The sequence below is a fragment of the Westerdykella ornata genome (assembly GCF_010094085.1).
Source record: "Westerdykella ornata strain CBS 379.55 unplaced genomic scaffold EI97scaffold_3, whole genome shotgun sequence".
NCBI classification, from domain to species: domain Eukaryota; kingdom Fungi; phylum Ascomycota; class Dothideomycetes; order Pleosporales; family Sporormiaceae; genus Westerdykella; species Westerdykella ornata.
The window spans coordinates 1,166,839-1,186,102 of record NW_022986853.1 but is presented as its reverse complement, the minus strand read 5'-3'; the positions used below and the strand labels follow the sequence as shown (position 1 = coordinate 1,186,102).

The 19,264-nt window shown below is 54.2% G+C and overlaps 7 protein-coding genes across 7 annotated transcripts; 5 read left to right on the top strand and 2 right to left on the bottom strand.

Moving 5' to 3' along the window:
* Positions 1–316: 316 nt before the first annotated feature.
* Positions 317–2,942, top strand: EI97DRAFT_455810 (TPR-like protein; the record flags this gene model as incomplete). The annotated part of the gene is made up of 3 exons (XM_033800677.1): positions 317–665; positions 718–2,471; positions 2,544–2,942. 3 exons carry the CDS (start codon positions 317–319, stop codon positions 2,940–2,942), a joined length of 2,502 nt encoding a protein of 833 aa, XP_033657127.1.
* Positions 2,943–3,638: 696 nt separating this feature from the next.
* EI97DRAFT_492149 (uncharacterized protein) lies at positions 3,639–9,712 on the bottom strand. The gene is made up of 3 exons (XM_033802299.1): positions 5,822–9,712; positions 5,078–5,767; positions 3,639–5,006 (listed from the first exon to the last, which is right to left on the bottom strand). The coding sequence occupies exons 1-3, from the start codon at positions 9,230–9,232 to the stop codon at positions 4,101–4,103; spliced, it is 5,007 nt and encodes a 1,668-aa protein (XP_033657126.1). The 5' UTR covers positions 9,233–9,712; the 3' UTR covers positions 3,639–4,100.
* Positions 9,453–10,803, top strand: EI97DRAFT_180963 (uncharacterized protein). The gene has a single exon (XM_033793509.1). The coding sequence runs from the start codon at positions 9,673–9,675 to the stop codon at positions 10,369–10,371; it is 699 nt and encodes a 232-aa protein (XP_033657125.1). The 5' UTR covers positions 9,453–9,672; the 3' UTR covers positions 10,372–10,803.
* A 1,267-nt stretch (positions 10,804–12,070) lies between these two features.
* EI97DRAFT_180956 (uncharacterized protein) lies at positions 12,071–14,460 on the top strand. Its single transcript, XM_033793508.1, has 5 exons — positions 12,071–12,603; positions 12,658–13,024; positions 13,083–13,955; positions 14,009–14,058; positions 14,133–14,460. Exons 1-5 carry the CDS (start codon positions 12,353–12,355, stop codon positions 14,317–14,319), a joined length of 1,728 nt encoding a protein of 575 aa, XP_033657124.1. The 5' UTR covers positions 12,071–12,352; the 3' UTR covers positions 14,320–14,460.
* A 49-nt stretch (positions 14,461–14,509) lies between these two features.
* Positions 14,510–15,344, top strand: EI97DRAFT_180922 (uncharacterized protein). The gene has a single exon (XM_033793506.1). It carries the CDS (start codon positions 14,657–14,659, stop codon positions 15,104–15,106), a length of 450 nt encoding a protein of 149 aa, XP_033657123.1. The 5' UTR covers positions 14,510–14,656; the 3' UTR covers positions 15,107–15,344.
* Positions 15,345–16,201: 857 nt separating this feature from the next.
* Positions 16,202–17,508, top strand: EI97DRAFT_180924 (uncharacterized protein). Its single transcript, XM_033793507.1, has 2 exons — positions 16,202–16,374; positions 16,442–17,508. The coding sequence occupies exon 2, from the start codon at positions 16,529–16,531 to the stop codon at positions 17,174–17,176; it is 648 nt and encodes a 215-aa protein (XP_033657122.1). The 5' UTR covers positions 16,202–16,374; positions 16,442–16,528; the 3' UTR covers positions 17,177–17,508.
* A 942-nt stretch (positions 17,509–18,450) lies between these two features.
* EI97DRAFT_370808 (uncharacterized protein) lies at positions 18,451–19,107 on the bottom strand (the record flags this gene model as incomplete). The annotated part of the gene is made up of 1 exon (XM_033795252.1): positions 18,451–19,107. One exon carries the CDS (start codon positions 19,105–19,107, stop codon positions 18,451–18,453), a length of 657 nt encoding a protein of 218 aa, XP_033657121.1.
* Positions 19,108–19,264: the final 157 nt, after the last annotated feature.

The following is a 19,264-nucleotide window of genomic DNA, read 5'->3' as shown; positions in this document are numbered from 1 at the left end:
TCGCCTCCTCTATCGCGCGCGTTCCTGATGTCGCCGCTGCTTGCCAATTAGCTTTGTCGAGCCTCACCCCGAAAGCGTCACCGGCAGCAACCGCAAAACCAAACAAAAAACAACAACAAAAGCTCAAACGCCAACCGCCATCTCTATCACCTGCGACCGCATTCATGACTACACCGCCTTCCGCCCTCTTCTCTCAGTTTGGACACGCGCTCACGGCGCAAATACCTCCCTGTTGACGTTCTAGACTTGGGCGTCTTATCCACACATCTCCGCCGCACCTTGCGTTCCCCTAGGAAACCTCACAGAGGGAACCAACATGCCTTCGGGATCCGCCATGCACCCCTCGGGCGTGTCTATCCAGCTGCGGCAGTTAATATACTACCACCTTGACAACGGCTTCTACCAAAACGCTTTCTTCCTGGCGGGGCGCCTATACGCACTTGATACCCGAAACCCAGACTACGTACACCTCCTCGCCCTCTGCAATCTTCGGCTGTGCCGATACAAAGCCGTGTTTGACCTCACGAAACCGAAACTCCACCAACCTAACCATTTAGCATGCATGTACGTCTTTGCCCAGGCTTGTTTGGCTCTGGGGCGTTACGATCAGGGAGCGCAGGCGCTGTTGAAGGTTCGGAGCCAGTGGGCGGGGAGAAATCATTGGAGTGAGATTGTCCCTATGTCATTTTCGGGGATGAATGCTTATATCTTGTGCAGACAAACACTCTGAGACTTCGAGACGGCACATCCCGGATGCGGCTGCCTGCTACACCCTCCTTGGGAAGCTGTACAACGCGCATGGCAACGCAAAGAAGGCGAATGAGTGCTTTACGGAAGCCCTCAAGGTAAATCCCTTCATGTGGGATGCGTTCACCGAGCTCTGCCATTTGGGCTCATTTGTCCGGCCGGGGAACATATTTAAGATCACGCCGGAGATGCTCGCCGTCTTGTCACATTCGACGTCTAATGGCATGTTGCCTCCGCAATTTGCCTCTCAAGAGAATTCTGAAACCAAGAATCCCTTTGTATCCACTCCCGAGGTCGACCCGTTTAGCTCCTCAACACGAAATGGAGCAGACGTGGGATTGAACCTCGGTGGGTCTAATCTTTTCTCCCGATTGAACGGGATAGCAGCGGGACCTGGCCGTACTACGGTCGCGACGTACAAGGAAGTAGAAACACCCACATCATCATCCAATCAAAACATACACGACGAGGACCTACCGCTGGGCTCAATAAATGACCCGAATTATGGGAACACTTCAGACATACCACAAGCACCACTCCGGAAAACGAGGTTACAACCCATGGGTACCAATGATGAGCCCCCGAAAATGCGCTCGATGACATCGAGGGTCAAAGCGAGAATGGGCTCTGAAGCCGAAACCACAGAGATAGCAAGGCCAATTGGCCAGAATGGCCACAAGAGGACAGTATCCGGCCACTCGACGCATCAAGGGCAGACCGCTCCGTCGGCGGACCCTGCAGCGGCACCGCCCCGTAGAAGCGTGAGACTGTTGAACTCATTGAACTCGATACGGCCGTCAAGCAACAGGCTTGCCACGGCTCCCAGCAAGGAACCGGATGGGAAGGAGAAACGGGAATTGCGCAAAGTGAGAGCGACAGGGACCAGGGGTAAGACCGGGTCCATACCGCAGGTTGGAAGAGTGATCAGTGGTAATCGCAAGACGCCCGTCGAGATTCCGGAGGCTCCTAGTAAGCCCGACCCCAGGCCTGTGAGCATTACCGCTCCAGTTGCTGCTCCTCCGCCGAGAATGGCGCCTCAGAGTAACATTCGCGAGGTCATGGAGTCCTTGGAGTGGCTGCTGGGCCTCTTGCGGAAGTTGGCTACGGGGTACGCTCAGCTCTCTCGGTATAGTTGCGCCGAGGCCCTGGAAACGTTTCAATCGATACCCCAACCGCAAAGGGACACGCCTTGGGTTCTCTCGCAGGTTGGCAAGGCGTACTATGAACGGTCGCAATACCCCGACGCAGAGAATGTCTTCTCGAGGATCCGGGAGAAGTTCCCCTCGCATCTGGACGATATGGAGGTCTATTCCAACGCACTCTGGCAGATGGGAAAGGAGACGGAGCTTGCGCATCTCGCTCACGAGTTGATGGATCAGGACCGTCTCTCGCCGCAGGCATGGTGCGTCACCGGCAATGCCTTCTCCATGCAACGGGAGCATGATCAGGCCATCAAATCCTTCACTCGCGCCACGCAGTTGGACCCGTATTTTGCCTACGGGTTCACTCTGCAGGGCCATGAGCACATTGCCAATGAGGAATACGATAAAGCGATGATGGCGTATCGGTGTGCGATTACCGCGGACAAGAGGCATTACAATGGATGGTATGGACTCGGACAGGTTTATGACAAGCTGGGCAAATACGACATTGCCGAGCAGCACTACCGGGCGGCCGCCAACATCAATCCTACCAACGCGATCCTGGCCGTCAAGATTGGCTTTGTAAGTAGAAGCGCTCACTTCTTCTCTTCTTCTTTTTTTGTAGCTTCAACACTGACGATTTCTCCCTCCCAGGTCATGGACCGCCAAGGCAAAACCGAAGCCGCGCTCCAGCAATACCGCAACGCCGTGTCGCTGGACCCGCGGTCCAACCTGGCGCGATTCCGCAAGGCACAAGCGCACCTCAAGCTGCACCGGCCCGAGGACGCGCTGCTCGATCTTATTCACCTGCGCGACACGGCGTCGGACGACGCCAATGTGCATTTCCTGCTCGGAAGGACGTACAAGATGCTCGGGGAGCGGAGCCACGCGGTACGGCATTTCACGGTTGCGATTAATCTGGATCCGAAGGCGCAGCAGTATATTGGTGAAGTGATGGAGGCGTGGGATGAGGATGAGGAGGACCTGGAGGGGGAGGGGGATGGGGAGGGGGATGGGGGGGTTGGGGGGTGGAGTAGTGATGAGGGGAGGTGAGGTGAGGTGACGAAGGGGGAGAGGGTATGTATGAGGGAGGGAGTCTGGGGCGTGATGGCGTTTTTGGGGGAGATGGGGGGTTGGCGTCTTGCTGGGGTTTTCAAAAGCAAGCATTTTGGGGAAGGCGATTGAAGAATGGGTGTGCTGGGGCTTTTTGTCCTGTCCAGTAGGTTTGGATGCATGGAATCATGATTGATGGATGGCGACTTTGGCAAACCGCTTGTCAACGTTTTTTTCCCGCTCTTTGCTTCCCCCTATATTTTTTTCGTGTTTTGGCGTTTGTGTGTGCATGGTAGTGCATGGTGGACCTCGTGGTCGTGGGAGAAGACGTCGAGGATGATGATGATGGATTGATTCCCTTTTATTGAGAGCGTGGCTTTACATTGCATTGAGGTTTTTCCCTTTCCGTTTGTAACACTTTTGATCCAGTATAGTGCGTGGAGTTCTGGCAGACATTGACGAATAAGTCCATCGTCCGTCCCTTGAGCTCTGGTTTGCATATATGGTATGGCGAGGAGGGCGGGGAGGGGAAGAAGGAAGGAAGGATGGATGGCCTGATCTGGTTTTGGGGGGAGTTGTGATGATGATGATGGGAATGTATACTATCGAGAGCATAGAGCAGACAGCCGGAGGAGGGCGAGACGGGGGAGGGAGGGAGAGAGAGAGAAGAGCAATAGTAGAAGCATAGCACAGCATAGCAGGAAAACGCATCCATCCATATCATATTCCCCCCCCCTCGACAGCCCATCTATCTATTACTACCGATTCGAAAGAAACAACCGCGTGATGGATCGGTATATGCAAGAAGAAGTAGAAGGAGGAGGAAGTAGATAGAGGGCTCTGGAATCTTGGATCCAGGCACGCACGTAAACGAAGAAAGCCAGGAAGAGAAATGAAGAAAACAATCAAGCAAGCGGGACCCCCCAACACCATCCATCCAGAAAGAAAGCTGACATAAAATAGACAAGAGAAAAAGAAGGGCATGCGTCCCTTCACCCTCCTGGCTTCCCCTCCCTCGCTCATCATTAACAGACAGCGTAATTCATCGACATGAGCCACCGAATCAATGGATGAATGAATGCCTTACCCCATCCCTTCCCTCCCCACCCCTTTCCCCTTCAAGCTGCCTCAGCAACTCGCACACGTAGCCCAGGAGCCCTACTCCTTCAACCCCTCATTCAGCACCAACTCGACCACAATCTGACACTTCTCCACGCCAGGATGCTGCAAACACAACTTGACCGTCCTCTTCATCCCCGCGCCACCCGCACCCGCACCACCACCCCCATCATCAAGACACTTAACCTCCCTCCCCGCAATCACCTGCCTCAACCTTCCATTCTGCGCATTCCGTATCTCGACGAAATCCGGGTCAAACAGCAACACATACGGCCCGTACAGCGCCGCGCTCTTGGCCTTGCCGACAAACTCCATAATCACTGACCTCGAAATATCCCCGTGCTTATTCACATACACGGCACACTCTTCATAGCACAGCAAAAACTCCTGATCGCTAAGCCGAAACATACCCAGGGGATCCTGGCCCGCCAACCGGCTCGCTATGGTCGCCACGTGCGGCGCCTTGAGATCGGGCACCGACCACGGCTGCTTCTTGTCGAGCGTGAGGACCTCGAACCCCTTGGCCGTCGATATGGCCAGCGAGCTGTGGAACAGGTTGATGCTGTAGCAGTCGGCGGGGATGTAGAACTCGTCGTACTCGCGGAAAAACTCGGTCCGCCCCGATTTCAGCCACCGCGACTTCTTCTCCGTGCTCTTCTGGTACACGGGCTCGAGCACCTTGAACGTCGAGCTGAGCCCCTCGCGCTTCTTGTAAAACACCAGCGTCCGCTCCTTCATGACGCCCGTCGCGAAGAAGCCCACGTCGCGCGCGCCCGACAGTTTCTGCGGCGCCCGCCGGTGCGAGTCCGACGAGCCGGCGGGGCCGCCGTTGGCCGGGCACACGGCGTCGAGGTGGTAGGCGATGAGCGATTTGTCCGAGATGAGGAGCATGAGGGAGAATTGCTCGAGGACGGCGAGTTGCGTCACTTTGGGGATTTGTATGGCCTGGAAATGGCAACTCTGTTAGCCGGGCCGCACTAGTTTCGGCGAACGCAGAAGGAAGACGAGTAGCTCACCTTGGTCCAGCCTCGAGGGTTGTTGTACTCGGATATGTATACGCCTATGTCGGTACCCACAGCTACCATGGCCTTTCCATACGGCTGCTGGAACGCCGTCGCGCAATTCACCCGCGCCCTGCAGATGGGGACAGGTCGGCCAGAGTTGGCGAACAGCTTCTCCACCTCCTCGATCGAGCGGTCAAGCGGCGTTCCCTTGATGGTGATGCTCTTCTGAGCCGGCATCGCGCTCTCATACGCAAAGGCGGCGTCCGCCATGACTCGTAATCGGAAGGGCTCTGCGTTTTGCGCAAAGAGGGCCGCTGCATGCCTGGTTTTGGCGATGATGATCTTGTCGCACCACTCGGCTCTGTTCTGTGCAGTGGGCGCGAAGAGCGTATACGTCTCCTTTCCGAGATGCTTGATTCGGAACGGGTACATGATCTTCTCGTCCTTGCTGGCGTCAATGGTAGATGCGGAACCTCCCGTCTTGCCAGAATTACTCGTATTGTTGGAGCCTACCGACGTTGAGGTGTTTGTGTGCTGGAGACTGCCTGGGGCGGGAGTGCCGGTTGTTACGCGCCCAAGCCGTGCTTCGGATGCGGAGGATTTGCCTGCAACTGTGCTGACGGCGGCGATACCTTTGACGGCGGATTTGATGACAGGATCGTCGTCTTCACTTTCGAGGACGAGGAGGTCCATGGGAATGGGCTAGAGGGTGTTAGTTCAAGTAATGGCTGGCATACGCACTCCAACAGCACTCACCAATCTTGAGACGTCGTATTTCTCCGACTTCGTAACCCCGTCTGCTTCTCGATAAGTCACCGTCTTTGCTAAGACGAGATAGTGATCGAACAGCAGGGCGTGAGTCTCTAACCACGTAAACCGATTGCCGCCCATTCTCTGAAGGTCGCCCTTGAAGATAAGTTCTCGTCCAAGATGGTCGAGGTTCAGCTCGACCCGTTGCATACCAGGCCGCAGGATCAGCTTGGCTTGGAGGTCAGTCAGGTCAACCTTGCGGGACATCTCTGCAACACGGTTGTCACATTCAATTGTAACAGCCTTGATCTCCTCCATTGCGATCTGCAAGTTCCGCTTCTCCTCGTTGTCGACCGTAGATTTCTTCAGCACAGTGCTCAGCAACAGCCCGTAGTGCTGTAGTCGAGTAATCGGTCCCTTGAGGTACGTATCCCAACTTAGCTTATTAGACAGCTTGTGAGCGCGAGCCTCGTCCAAGAATGTCCGGAAAAGAATATTCCTGTCTGCCTCTTGTCTGACAAGAAACGTCGCGTATGGGAAGGCGGCCGCGTATTCAATATACGCAGCCTTCGCTTTTCTGATCCATTCACGGAAAATGTCACTGAATCCGACCAACCATGGCCCTTGCTCATGCTGCCGATATTTCATCTGTGGTAGCAAGTGTTCTGCATTCGCCGCTCTGACAGCATCGATCTTCCCGAAAACATCCTTCAAGAACTTGTTGAGTTTCTTCGGAGGGATGACGGGCGGCGAGGCAGATGCGAGTCTGTCGCGGTAGAGAGTTCGCAGGACATCGAGCCGCTGTATGTAGTTGTCCTCACCCTGAACAATCTCGTGTAGGATGTTCTGACGCTCCACCTCTTTCTTGTCCACCTTTTCAACATCTTCCTTCTTCAACTTGTAGAAGGTCGCCCAATCATCAGACTGCGGCGTGGCGCCGGCCTGTTGGAGATCAAGCTTCTTGAGCGTTCTTTGGCAGTGGTGCGAGTAACACCGTCCTGGCGTGGGCGTCTCGTGCAGAAAGGGTGCATAACAGCCTGCACCCGTGAGCTGGAAGATGACGCCGGTCATGGTCTCTGTCGAGAACTTGAGCCACTCCTCCTCATGCACAAGAACTCCAGCTTTGTACATGCCCGCCACCACCCTGCTACTGAGTGTTTCCGCATCCGCAATGTTCATTGTAGGAACTTTATGGGTGAATAGAGCAATCAAGCCCTCTGTGATTGGACCCTCTTTCAGGTCTTGCTCCCCTTCTGTCATTGTTTTCAGCCAAGATATTATCGAGCTGAGCGCCCATGGTTCTGTGCATCTGTCGAAGTCTCTGCTAGACAATTTGGAGGGGTTGAAGCGCTTCCCTGCAGGGAGGGTGGGCAAATCAATGGCGACAGCCTCTGCACTTCCCGGCGTCAAGGTGTTACCATCGCTCTCGCCGGCCGTCCCATAGTACGTACTTCTATTTGCTTGCCGTGCTCGGTGATTCTGTTCGGCGTCCGTCTTTGACCTTGGCAAGGGGATCGCCTGGGGAGTGTGGTTATGCTGGAGGAGAGAAGTTGACCGAGGGACAAGCGTCCCGGTGGGTGATTGCAGCCCGACGGACTCGGCATACGTACTTTCGGACGCCCGCGAGTTGCGCCAGTACTCATAGGACCCGGTCGAACTTGTGCTCTGATGATTATATGTCGTCCGAGACTCACTGGACGCTGGTGGAGGCGGGAGTGGGCGTCTTGTAGACATGCCCGGATGGTAAAACATGTCAGGTGGTTCGCCTGCAGCTGCTGTAGAATAATCCATAAGGCCAACCTCGTCCCCTTCGTCGTAGCTTCTTCGTCGATCACTGGGTTCCTCCAGTCCGCCGGTACCGAACGTATCCACACGTGCATTCGTCGAGTAGGACGGGAACGGGTGGGTAGGATCGTAACCATCGTGCGCCGCCTCGGATCGCCGTAGTGAGCCAGACGTGGAGAGCGTATGGCTTTGGGAATCGTAATGGTTGGGAGGACCGGAAGCCAGCTGATTCGGATCTCCACCATAGGTGATATGCGGAAGAACATTTCCACCCATGGATCCCACATCATAGGGTACAACATCGCTATCACTCGCCTCCTCCGGCACTGTTGGCTGATTTGCGGTTGGCACATGAGGAGTTGGCATAGACGTATATGTACTGAACAGTCCGGCGCTGCCAGTGCGTCTGCGAGCTTCCTCGGCCTCTTCCTGTTCCTCGGCCATACGAAGAGCAGCCAAACCGGCCGCTGCCTCCACATCGCTCTCGTCGCTCGTGGGATACACGTCCTGCACGGGATATGGTGCCAGGTGTTGTCCATTGATGGGTGCCCCATTGCGCGCAGGATAGGATTGTTCTGGTTGGTCATAGTATTGGCCACTATCCGGGTACTGGATCTGAACAGGCGCTTGATAACCAGAAGTCGCTCCGGAAGCCAGAGCTTCTACCTGATTGAAAAGGTCTTCCTGCTGATAAGCATCCCCATTCTGATCTCCATAATAGCCGTCACTGTCCGATTCATTCGGTGGGGGAGGAGGAGGGAGTGGCCGATGACCAAGAGTGTCCTGTCTTTGTGGTGACCGATGCGGAGGAGCTTGAGGCGCGGGTGGTGTTTGCGGAAGACGATTGGAGTAATCTGCCGGGGCCACATGCGAGTTAATAGCTTCAAGAGATGTGTATCGGGGATCATGGGTTGGCGGAGAAGGTAGCGGGGCATGCGAAGTGTCGGAAGAGCGATGGTACCCGTGAGTCGGAGAAGCTACAGAGGGTTGCCATGTGGGATATGTCCCCCAGTCCTCCGCCGGCGATTGTGCGCTTCCAGGGGGTACTGGCAAAGGTGGTGGTGCTGGCGGTGCATAAGTCGGCCGTGCGCTTTGAACGGAAGCGGTCCGGCCGAACTGAGAATGTTGCTGGAAGGTAGGAGAATGATACGAGGAGGTGGATACTGCGGGCGACGCTGGGGAGAAGCCATACGAATGACTGACGGTGCTGGTTCTGGTGAGTGTGCTGTCTGCGTAGAGGGCGGGGTTGTAGGGCTGGTGGGTCAAAGGAGGAAAGGTTGTGTTAACGCCGCCGAACGCCTGGGGATTCGGTTGCGCTACGACAGGCGAACTGTAATGCTGCGGATTATATTGCTGCTGGTGCTGGTGTTGAGGCTGTGGTGGGTATTGATATCCGCTGCTCTGCCCTGGGGCCCCAGCCGTTGTCCCTCCCATGAACAGCTCATCACTCTGGCGCATTGCTACGCTATTGCGCCTGGGCGTTGCGCCAGTGTATGCATAGCTGGATCTTCCGTCGGCGGTGTTCTCACTATTGTCGGCGGTCGGCTCGGCGGGATTGTAGGACGTCTGATATGTATGGGAGGGTGGGATGTTGGGATTATAGTAGTTGTTCCCATTTCCGTAGTACGACATTGTGTCTCTTTCTCGCGGCGATCTGGCCGGTCACTTTGGTAAGGGCTGTTCGAAGGGACTCGTTGGGGCGCGCCGTAATCGTCGGCTGTGTGCTATGTTCTCATCCACGAGGCTGTTCGGGAGCGGTCGCGCAAGCGGCATCTATTCGGAGCGCAGGACGTTTGCGAGCCTTTGTCGCCGTCCACATCTGCCTCGCTGGGTGCCTCGTCGGTGGGCAGCGGGGTCGTCGGCGACGTCTCTCGGGACTGCGTGTGAATCACGGGAAAGAAAAGTCACTGGTGGTGGAGATGCGGGCAGCAATGGGCTCGGTCTCGCCTGGTGCCCAGAGAAGATCTTGGCGCCGTTTCAGTTGATGGAAGGTGTTGAAGTACCTAGAGGCATGCAACACGGTGTTGGCTGCTGGAACAAATAAAGAACAGTTTGTTAGGTAGGGTGCACGAATGGATAACAGTCGATCACGGTTTGGCTTGACTTTGTTGCCACTGCCGGAGGGGTTGGCTGTGCAGCAGTGCTTCGCCTTGAGACACAGCATACTCCTCAGCCCGAACGGTTGGATCTACCGCATATGGCGAGAGCTGGTACTACAGATACACCGTCTCACCAGGGTGTGCAGCATCACTCAGGGTCTCAAGGGCATATTTGGGGTGAGGCTACAGGGCGATATCCTTCGCCTATTTATTTACTCACCTTCATGGTCGCGGTGGCAGGGCGGGGACATTCCACATCCACAGTCACACTACCTATGGAAACACAACAAATGCACGCCTTGCGATGTGTACCTCCAGCTGTGGAGGAGGAAACCTCCGCGTTTCCATACACAGTTAGCTTACTTCCGTCTGGGGGCGATGCATATAGGTACTGCTGGACTTCTCAATCAAAGACCCATCTCACCTACACTCAATTCCTCAAACACCAGTGTTGTACTCCGTATGAACCGCAGGTCTACCTTCGTTGACATATCCTCTCCGCTTAGCACTCATCCCAAACACCCCGCACTCTACATCTATGCAGTAAAGGTGCAGGATGGCATCGGGTGCTGTTTGGCGATGCCTAATAAGGGGCCTTCAACATCTCCTCATCTGTACTCCGTACATCCGATCTCAACTGATGCTTATACCTCTATTTCGAGTCAGTTTTGATATATGACACTGTTTGCTCACATATCCCCTCTCTCCTTTTCATCTCAAGTTTGTCCCCGGGCAAGAGCCATAACTTTGATGTTTTGGTTTGCGCAACAGGTTTCTTCAGGGCAAGTTTTCCACGGTTCCATTTCCATTCTCGCACGGCAAGAAAGATATAAGGTAGTTGTAAGTTAGCGAAGAGAAAGTCACTTTGTATCTCAGCGTCGGCCTCTTGACGTTCCCAAATCACTTCAAAATAAGTTTCTGCGGCTCATAGTATCGTCCGGGCTGGATGATGGGCCACTGGGCTCGTATAAGGGAGATCCACTGATAAGTCGCTCGACCAGGAAACTCCCAGGTTATTACATTGGTAGTACGCTTGTTCCCATTTTTTCTTCTCCACACAGCAGAATTTGTTGAAGATGTGGTCCCACTGTGGAGTTCTAGGGGCGCTTGTACCTCACGGCTGGCGCGCGTATGTTGGCACTAAGATAAGACGGGCGTTGGTAGTCGTCTCGGAAATTGCTCCCTGAAAATCCTCCACGAGCACTTCTTCCTGTCGCGAGGCGGACAGGGAAATCCTTGTGTAAGATTTTTGATAAGTCGGCTGCTTCTTCGCTTGTTGGTGGCTATTCGAGACGACGTTGGAAGTGCTAATAACCCGTACCCTACTTGCCAATTTGAAGCCTGCACTAGTAGTGGTCCCACTTGTCGCACAAAGCGATAAGGAGAACCTACTGTACGGAGTACATATGTATCGTCCTATCTCTGGAAAGTATGTAAGCCCTAACAGACTCTGGAGTTATATTTGAGAGTACGAGGTAGCACGGCGTACCTTGAGGCTCGAAACGAGGCCTCTTCACCAGTCAGCAACGGCACCCAATCACCACGGCTGGTTGGAGTTCCCCGGACTACGCCACACACCTCTCACATACCGCAGCGTGGCCCGGATGCGCATGGCTCCACCGTTGCCTACCTCATCTGCTCGGTCTGCCCGTTGGCCCGCCCGCGGCAGACACGAGCGGCCATCGTCGGCCCTCGAGATAGCGCTAGACCAGAACCACTTTTTGCAACACCATGCAAGAATCCGCCCATCAGCGGGCACACGACCAGCAAATACGAAATACGGACTGGTAGCAAGCAAACTGGGGCTTCCCTTGTCGATCTCTCAAGAATGCCGATGGGTGTCACTGAGAGCCGCAGTTATGCAGAGTGCTTTCCCTTGCGGCTTCTAGAAGGGGGGAGTCTGCCAGTGAGGGCCCAGGTTCAGCTTCCATTCTCTTATCTATCATCAACCCCAGCCACGGCAAAACCCCTCCCAACTACTGGCAACTCCACTGCCCAGTCTCGGCCAACGAATGCCAACCCCTCGCCAAGTCTGGATTGTGCGGATGCTCAACATGGAGTCTTTCCGAATGGGGAAGCTGATATGTGAACACCCAGTATCCTGGAGGAGCGCTGGCCCACCCCTCGTTACCCGGCCTCTGGGCCTACTTAAACCCTCCCAGCCCGCTGGACGCGCTGAGCTGCTCGTGTGCATTCACTACTGAATCACTCGAACCCGTCGCCCTATATCTCCCCTTTCTCTCCCCGCGCTCGCGCGCCCGCCGTTGTCGTCTTGGGTTACGTCCTGCCAGTGCTGTTAGTGCCGATCGGCCCTGATCTGTGTGCTGTGGTACGGTGTAACGTCAGTTGGGCGTACCACCGTATTCTCCAGGGCTGGTGTCTGATAGCCACCGGTCACGAGTACCGGGGAAACCCAGCGAGGCTCTCGAGGCGGTTCTGCTTCACTCTCGAATCTCGCTGCTTGGATACTTGAAGGGCCCCATTTCACCGACTCCCCCTAAGTAGAGAAGCCTTGGTCGCATCTTGTCTACCGCCCCAAGCCGCGCCTCAGCCGCAGCCCCCCACGTCACAGCTTCTCTGGCGCTCACCACTGGGGAATCTTTAATTGAGCCTTGTTTACTGCGTTGGCAGTGTTTCCAAACCCTCAACAACCATGGCCGTCGTTCACAGGACCTCGAATTCCTCGTCTGATGGCGCAAATGCAGAATATGGCAAGACAGAATATACTTCTACAGGCGGAGAGGTTCAAGACATACACCTTGGTGCCGATGGAGGAGCCGAATATGCCGATCACAAGCATCTGCACCGTGGGCTCAAGTCGCGTCACATTACTATGATTGCTATCGGTGGTGCTATCGGAACTGGCCTCATCATCGGTACTGGAAAAGCACTCGCTCAATCAGGGTATGTTAAGCCTCAAAAAAATTAACACAAGTTGCCAGTCGCTCATTCCTCTAGACCCGGCTCTATCTTGATCTCCTACACCCTCACTGGCCTCCTCGTCTACGTCGTCATGTGCGCCCTGGGCGAGATGGCAGCATGGATCCCCGCCGGCCACGGTTTTGCAGGCTATGCCACTCGCTTCTGTGACCCCGCTCTTGGTTTCGCCCTCGGATGGACTTACTGGTTCAAATATATCATCATCACACCGAATCAGCTCACCGCCAGCGCCCTCATTATCCAGGAATGGAAGAGTCCCAAGGACGTCAATCCGGGCGTCTTCATCGCCGTCTTCATGGTTGCCATCATATCCATCAACTACTTCGGCGTCAAGTTCTTCGGAGAAATCGAGTTCTGGCTAAGCAGTGTCAAGGTGGTTACCATTGTAAGTTCTTCTTTCCTGAGGAGGGGGCAGTCTGGCGCCTGCTAACGAAGTGAAAAAGGTTGGCGTGATCCTGCTCTCGTTCCTTCTTGCTGTAGGAGCTGGACCTACCGATGCCACGGGTTTCAAATACTACAACAATCCTGGCGGCTTCAAGGAGTATATCGACAAGGGAAGCACTGGTCGCTTCCTCGGATTCTGGAGTTCCTTCATCAACGCCGTCTTCGCCTATCTCGGTACCGAACTCATCGGTGTAACGGTCGGTGAGGCGCAGAACCCCAGGAAGACGATTCCCCGAGCAATCAAGCTCACCTTCTATCGGATCCTGTTCTTCTACTGCCTCAGCGTCTTCTTCCTGGGCATGCTCGTGCCCTACAACGACGCCAAGCTTCTTGCCGCTAACAAGGCCGGTACCAAGGCGTCCGCTTCTCCCTTCGTTGTGGCCATCAAGAACGCGAACATCAAGCATCTCCCCGGTATCCTCAACGGCTGCATCCTGCTCTTCACCTTCAGCGCGTCCAACTCGGATCTCTACATCGCTTCCCGTACGCTGTACGGACTGGCCACTCAGAGCCATGCTCCCAAGATCTTCGCCTGGACCGACAAGCGCGGTGTGCCCGTCCCCGCCTTGGCTCTCTCTGCATGCTTCTGCTTGCTCGCCATGATGAATGTTGCCGAGGACTCCACTGTCGTGTTCGGCTACTTCGTCAACCTCGTCTCCATCTTCGGTCTGTTGACCTGGGTGTCGCTGCTTGTCACGCACATCTACTTTATCAAGGCTCGCCGAGCACAGGGAATCACGGACGACAAGATGCCGTATGTGGCTCCTTTTGGCCTCATCGGCTCGTACATTGCCTTGTTCTTCTGCTGCTTGATCTCCCTGACCAAGAACTTCGCCGTCTTCACTCGTAGTCCCAAGACATACGGAAACTTTGTAAGTGTCTCCATTGGGACTAGTTTTAAAACACTGTGCTAACTTGCCTTCAGGACTACAAGAACTTCATCACTGGCTATCTGGGAATTCCCCTATATCTTATGTAAGTTCCCAGCGCGCCCTAGGAATCCGATTCACAAGGTAATCGGTATTGGACGAATGCTGACCTTGCACTAGCATGATCTTCGGCTACAAATTCTGGCACAAGACCAAGGGCGTCAAACCCCACGAAGCCGACTTCTACACCGGCAAAGACGAGATCGACCGCGAGGAGGAGGCTTTCTTGGCACACAAGGCGGCCATGGAAGGAGAGAAGAAGAAAGGAAGTTGGTTCTATCGCACATTTATTGCGTGGCTGTTCTAGTGGTGCTTATTTTCTTCTTTTTTGAGTCGGCATTTGAGTGATGGAGAGATGGATGACAAAGGTCGGATAAGTAGAGGGTATATGCATAGAGACGGTGCTATGAGATGATGCCATCTTTTCACAATTCTGTTTGGATGACCGATGCTTTCCTCTGAAGTGTGCAGTGCATCGACTGGACACGTGCATAGATGGTTCGCTCACCACGCAACCTCACCGTGACAACGTGTGATCAGTCGAGTATCTGGTTCACTTCAACCGTCCCGTCGATAGCCGTATCCTGACCGAGCAACATAATGTGCTAGACGCCCTCTGAACCGCGAATGCTGCACCCGTACGTATGGAGTACCCAATGGGAAAGTACCTCCCTTCGGGACTGCATGCCAAGCTACCTGATGGACTTCCACGTTCCTTTTCCCAGATGGACAACACCGCAATCACCAACAACAACAACAATAACAACAACACGATGCCAAAGCGCAGTCATACGTCCTCGTCAGGAGGCAGTCCCGTGGCCATCTCTTGCCTCTACGTGTCTCCGATGTCGGATGCACATGTTTTCTTCATGGAATTCCACAAGGCTGGCTGCTTTACGTCACAGGCGCTTTCTTCGCCATGTTCCGAAGTTGGGACCCCGCCCCAAGGAAGTCGTCTAGAAAGGCAAGAGAAAACTAGGCTGAACCTGCCCTTTCTAGGAATCACGGAGCTTTGCAACAAGATCAGCCTTACTGCCACGCCCTCAGGCGGACATGTGTGGGGTTCAACTCAGCCACCTTTGATCGGTGCGTGACTCTGGCTTCACTGCCTATGAGCTGTTAGCCCAAGTGTGCTGTTGTCCTTCGTGACGATCTTTCCAGGACGCCGATGCAATGAGAGCCTCGGTTTTGCGGTTCGAAGCTCCTGGATGAGGAAGAATTTGGGCGGTGGACGAGAGAGTTGAGTGTGTAGATGCAACAAGGAGAATTCTGCGTTTAGAAGGCGATTATACGCGCTACCTCGACCTACGACAACCGGCATACCGGCGCCTGCGTATATGGTCCACTCACAGCACACTAGCATTTCTCACCGACAAAGTTCCGACGGTTGTGGCTACGGAGAAGTGCCAATGAAAGTGAAGCTTTACTGCATCCCACGCTTCCCTGTACTCCGACTACATCCACACCTTCTAGGGCTGCAGTAAGAATACAACGCCCGTCGCCTGATGGAAACGTGATCACTCGGTTACCATATGCCTCCATTACAGCTCCGACATCGTCGCTGTACTTCTAGTAGACGTCCTTCATTGGGCGGCAATGAAGGTTTGATGACTCCTCCACGCGGACTAGCATCGTCTCCCTTTCTTTTCCACGCTTCGACCGGGTATTGAAGGCATCGTGGCACGGAAAGCAGCTTTGCCAAAGGAAGGACTCCGTCAGATGGTTCCATAGGGCACTGTACAGTCGTGCTCTCTGCCTCTTTTGCATCACACCGAATGTCCAAATGAGGAAGTCCACGATAGGGCAGTGTTGTTGAACTGGACTTTTGAGCCTCCGGGCGTCATATAAATCTCTTTCAATGTTCGCACTATCTCTTGTTGCCAGATCAGTTCTCTCTTCTCCACTGTTCATCAACATTGTTTCACCCATTCACTTCTCTGCGCTCCCTATCAACAGAGGCATTTTCCATTACTGCTCATTTCTATATCGCACTTCCATTACCGTCACTGCGCCGCTCCCTCATAGAAGACTTTGATTCTGTTCTTCTTGTCTCCCCTTCTTGCGTCTCCAACCAAGTGAATTACCGCGGAGGACTACCTTGTCCCAAATAACCTCTCAGCGGTTTCCACAGCCTTAGACACCTTACACGCAGGACCAAGTCAAGCACGACATTCTGTCGAGATACCTCATTACCTTAAGAATCGCCGGCACCAAGTCCAACCCACGATCGTCAACATGAGCGGTACCCGCGTTCCCCAAGGATACTGGGTGTGCGATTCGTGCCACAGCCCGAACAGGACCGACTACTACCCTCGACAATGCCCCTGCGGCCATTGGCGCGACGACTGCTGCTACGAAGCCGGTGAGCATCCCATCCGACTGTTTCCTCCGCGGTTGTTTCGACGCCTCTGACCATGACCATGACCTAGGCTCCCTTCTCCCCTCGCCAGGAAATCGCTACGCTGCAGCTGGCACTTGTACTGGTAACGTCAATCTTCCTCGCCCTCGCCCCAGCGATGCTTGGTACTGCCCAAATTGCCGCGCTGCTAACTCGGGACTTACGCCTGACTTTTGTCCCGTATGCGGCTATCGGCGTTAGAGTGGGCGTATGGCTGCCAATTTGTCTCGCTGCTCGATGTCTTGGGATGAGTAGCGCTGGGGCTGTCGAGTCCGGCTCGGTCCTAACGGCACAAGGGCCGGAGGAGGTGGGCTTTCTGAAGCGTGTGGTTGACCGATTGCGTCTTGTGACACGGGGTCGGTATTTCATTACTTTCTTTCTTTCTTTCAGCTCTTTTCAGATTTCTTTCTTTACCTGTCGCTCTCTCCATCTTGTCTTTTTCGTCTTATTTCCCTTAGGTCCGATGCCTTTCTCTCCTACTGTCGTTCCTTCTGTCAACTGTCTTATTGACTTCCCTGTTATCTATCCTTCTCTCTCTTCTTTCCCATCTATAGTCTCTCTTTATACCCCCTCTTCTTCCTTCCCTTCCCTTCTGCTTCTTCGTTGGCGTTTCTTACCCTTCTCTTCTGCCTCGGCTTCGGTTATAGACCTCTTAGGGCTTATGTATCCCTTACCACACTCGTTCTTTTGGGAATTCCTTATGTCACATTCCTTCTTTTCCATTAGCGTGTCTTACCCTTCTCTTCTCTCTGGGCTCTTGTTATAGACCTCGTAAGGGCTTATCTCTTACCAACTTTTTGAGAATTCGTCATGCCACTTCACGAGTCACGACTCCCCTTTCCAATAGAAGTCTGTCGCTTCTAATTACATAGAATAGCAATTAGCTTTACTATTTACATTCTGAAGATTTATCCTAGACTACACGGATGCTTATATACCTGCATTACTGATCTCTCTGCATACACTCTAGATGTATAGATACATCATATAAATTCTTCTCCTCCTTTCGAGTCCGAATTATAGAAACAAAATCTTTAGCAAGAGCAACATGAAACCTCAGTAATAAACCCATGACCGCCTATCATGCCTGCATGAGCTGCAGGTCCAGGACTACGGCTTTGCGCACGCAGCAGCTTTTGCATACAACTCTCGATCGATTGCCGATTGCGACGGAGCCTCTAGGACCGCAGGAGGATAACTTTTTCCTGCCCTCGGCGGTGGAATTTGGGATACTGTTGTTTTCAACGGTAGAGCTGTTCATGGGGTCTATCTGCATTACTGCGTCTATCCTGGCAGTACTGGTCGCATACTGGAGCACATAAATGTCTCCATCCAGGCGATAGGGATTGCAAACTGGAGAGACAAGAAAAAAGAGACGCCGGCAGTATTTATCCTCTTCTGCCTCTAAACCACAGCAGTCAGATCCATCATGTATATCACGAACCAAAAGCCTCGTGTCTTCTACACCGGTACCTTCATAGGCCGCTCATGCTATATACCCAGCCTTCCCTGGGAAACATTACCTAGACAAGCAGTAGTACGTAAATGTCCATCGACATTGCGCGCCTAGTACTAACGTATAGTCTGGTCCTCTCTGGGTCCGGGAATACGAGCCGCTGGTCACGGGATTTGTATTACGATGCAGGTGGGTGATCTTTCTGGAGGGACCTTTATTCTTCGTCCATGATGCGGCCTTGGCCTGACAAATCAGTGCAATGGCCTCTGTTTTTTACGGCGCCAATGATAGGCCTCGTTTCGTCCTTGGCCATGCCTTTGAGCTGGGCTTCATTGGAGGAGGTATCCTTTCGTTGGTGGTGCTTGTTCTGGACTATAAGGGCATCGACGAAGCGTGAGCGGCGGCTGGTGGGAGAGGAGCACAACGGCGTTACTCCTGAGGAGATAAGCGAGTCCGGATATCGCGCTGTGGCTTCGCGTTACTCTCTGCGATTCGAATGTCCGGGGATAATGCATTCCCATAGTCGCGGGTCGGCTCGCTCGTCGTTCCATGTCTTCGTAAAAGCATTGCATAACCTCATTTCTTCAGTAGTCTTGTATGCCCGTCTGCCCCGTAAGCACCTTCTCTTTCCCCTCACCATCGGTATCGAAATCCGACTCCATGCTCTCAAACCAAGCCTCCTGGATATCGCGCTCCTCCTCGGGATCATCATACTTCTCGCTGCCATCCACAACTTTGTAGTCGAAATCCGTATCCTCACCACTGAGAAACCGTTGCGTCATCTCATCCACCCACCACGCCTTCCCTTCCTCCTTCGTCAACGGCCTCTCGTCCTTGTCCTCCTCCACGATCTCCCCCCGCGGCCCTCGCGAGTACGAAAACAATGAATTCGGGTTCGGATGCGCGAGCGCGTCTTTCTTAGCTTCGGCGCGCCAGAGATCGGTAGCCAGGACCCCGGAGAAACCTTTCCGTTGCGCCTCGGCCTCGCGCTCGGCGGCCGTCTGGAAGCGCCGGATGAGGCGGTCGTAGAGGAGCGGGTCGGCTAGCTCCAGGGAGCTGTCTTCGAAGTACTCTGGGTGCAGCTCGAGGTAGCGCTTTCGTCGGTTCTTGGCTACGAGGCGCTGCGCGCGGTGTTCGTCTCGGGGGTCGAGTTCGCGCATGACGGCGTCTTCGTTGGCAGGTTGGGAGCAGGTTGAGGGGTCTTGATTGGTATTCGCGGGGCGGAGTGTGAGCTGGGTCATGGTGTAGTCGCTGTTGAAGTACGGCATTGCAGTAGCTAGCTGGTAATGCAAGTCGCGGAGTGGATGACGTGAAGTGAAGGTAAAGGATGTTGAGGTACGGAGTAGTGGGGAGCTCTCGGTGACGCCACAGCATTCCCGTCCCGCCACGCAGGGATCA

Coding starts and splice junctions, on each gene's coding strand:
- EI97DRAFT_492149 (XM_033802299.1), bottom strand. CDS start 9,232: ATGTCGTACTACGGAAATGGGAACAACTACTATAATCCCAACATCCCA. Junction 5,768..5,821: donor AATACGACGTCTCAAGATTG/GTGAGTGCTGTT, acceptor AACACCCTCTAG/CCCATTCCCATGGACCTCCT. Junction 5,007..5,077: donor ACCCTCGAGGCTGGACCAAG/GTGAGCTACTCG, acceptor TGCCATTTCCAG/GCCATACAAATCCCCAAAGT.
- EI97DRAFT_180963 (XM_033793509.1), top strand. CDS start 9,673: ATGGATAACAGTCGATCACGGTTTGGCTTGACTTTGTTGCCACTGCCG.
- EI97DRAFT_180956 (XM_033793508.1), top strand. CDS start 12,353: ATGGCCGTCGTTCACAGGACCTCGAATTCCTCGTCTGATGGCGCAAAT. Junction 12,604..12,657: donor AAAGCACTCGCTCAATCAGG/GTATGTTAAGCC, acceptor TCATTCCTCTAG/ACCCGGCTCTATCTTGATCT. Junction 14,059..14,132: donor GGAATTCCCCTATATCTTAT/GTAAGTTCCCAG, acceptor ACCTTGCACTAG/CATGATCTTCGGCTACAAAT.
- EI97DRAFT_180922 (XM_033793506.1), top strand. CDS start 14,657: ATGGAGTACCCAATGGGAAAGTACCTCCCTTCGGGACTGCATGCCAAG.
- EI97DRAFT_180924 (XM_033793507.1), top strand. CDS start 16,529: ATGCTTGGTACTGCCCAAATTGCCGCGCTGCTAACTCGGGACTTACGC.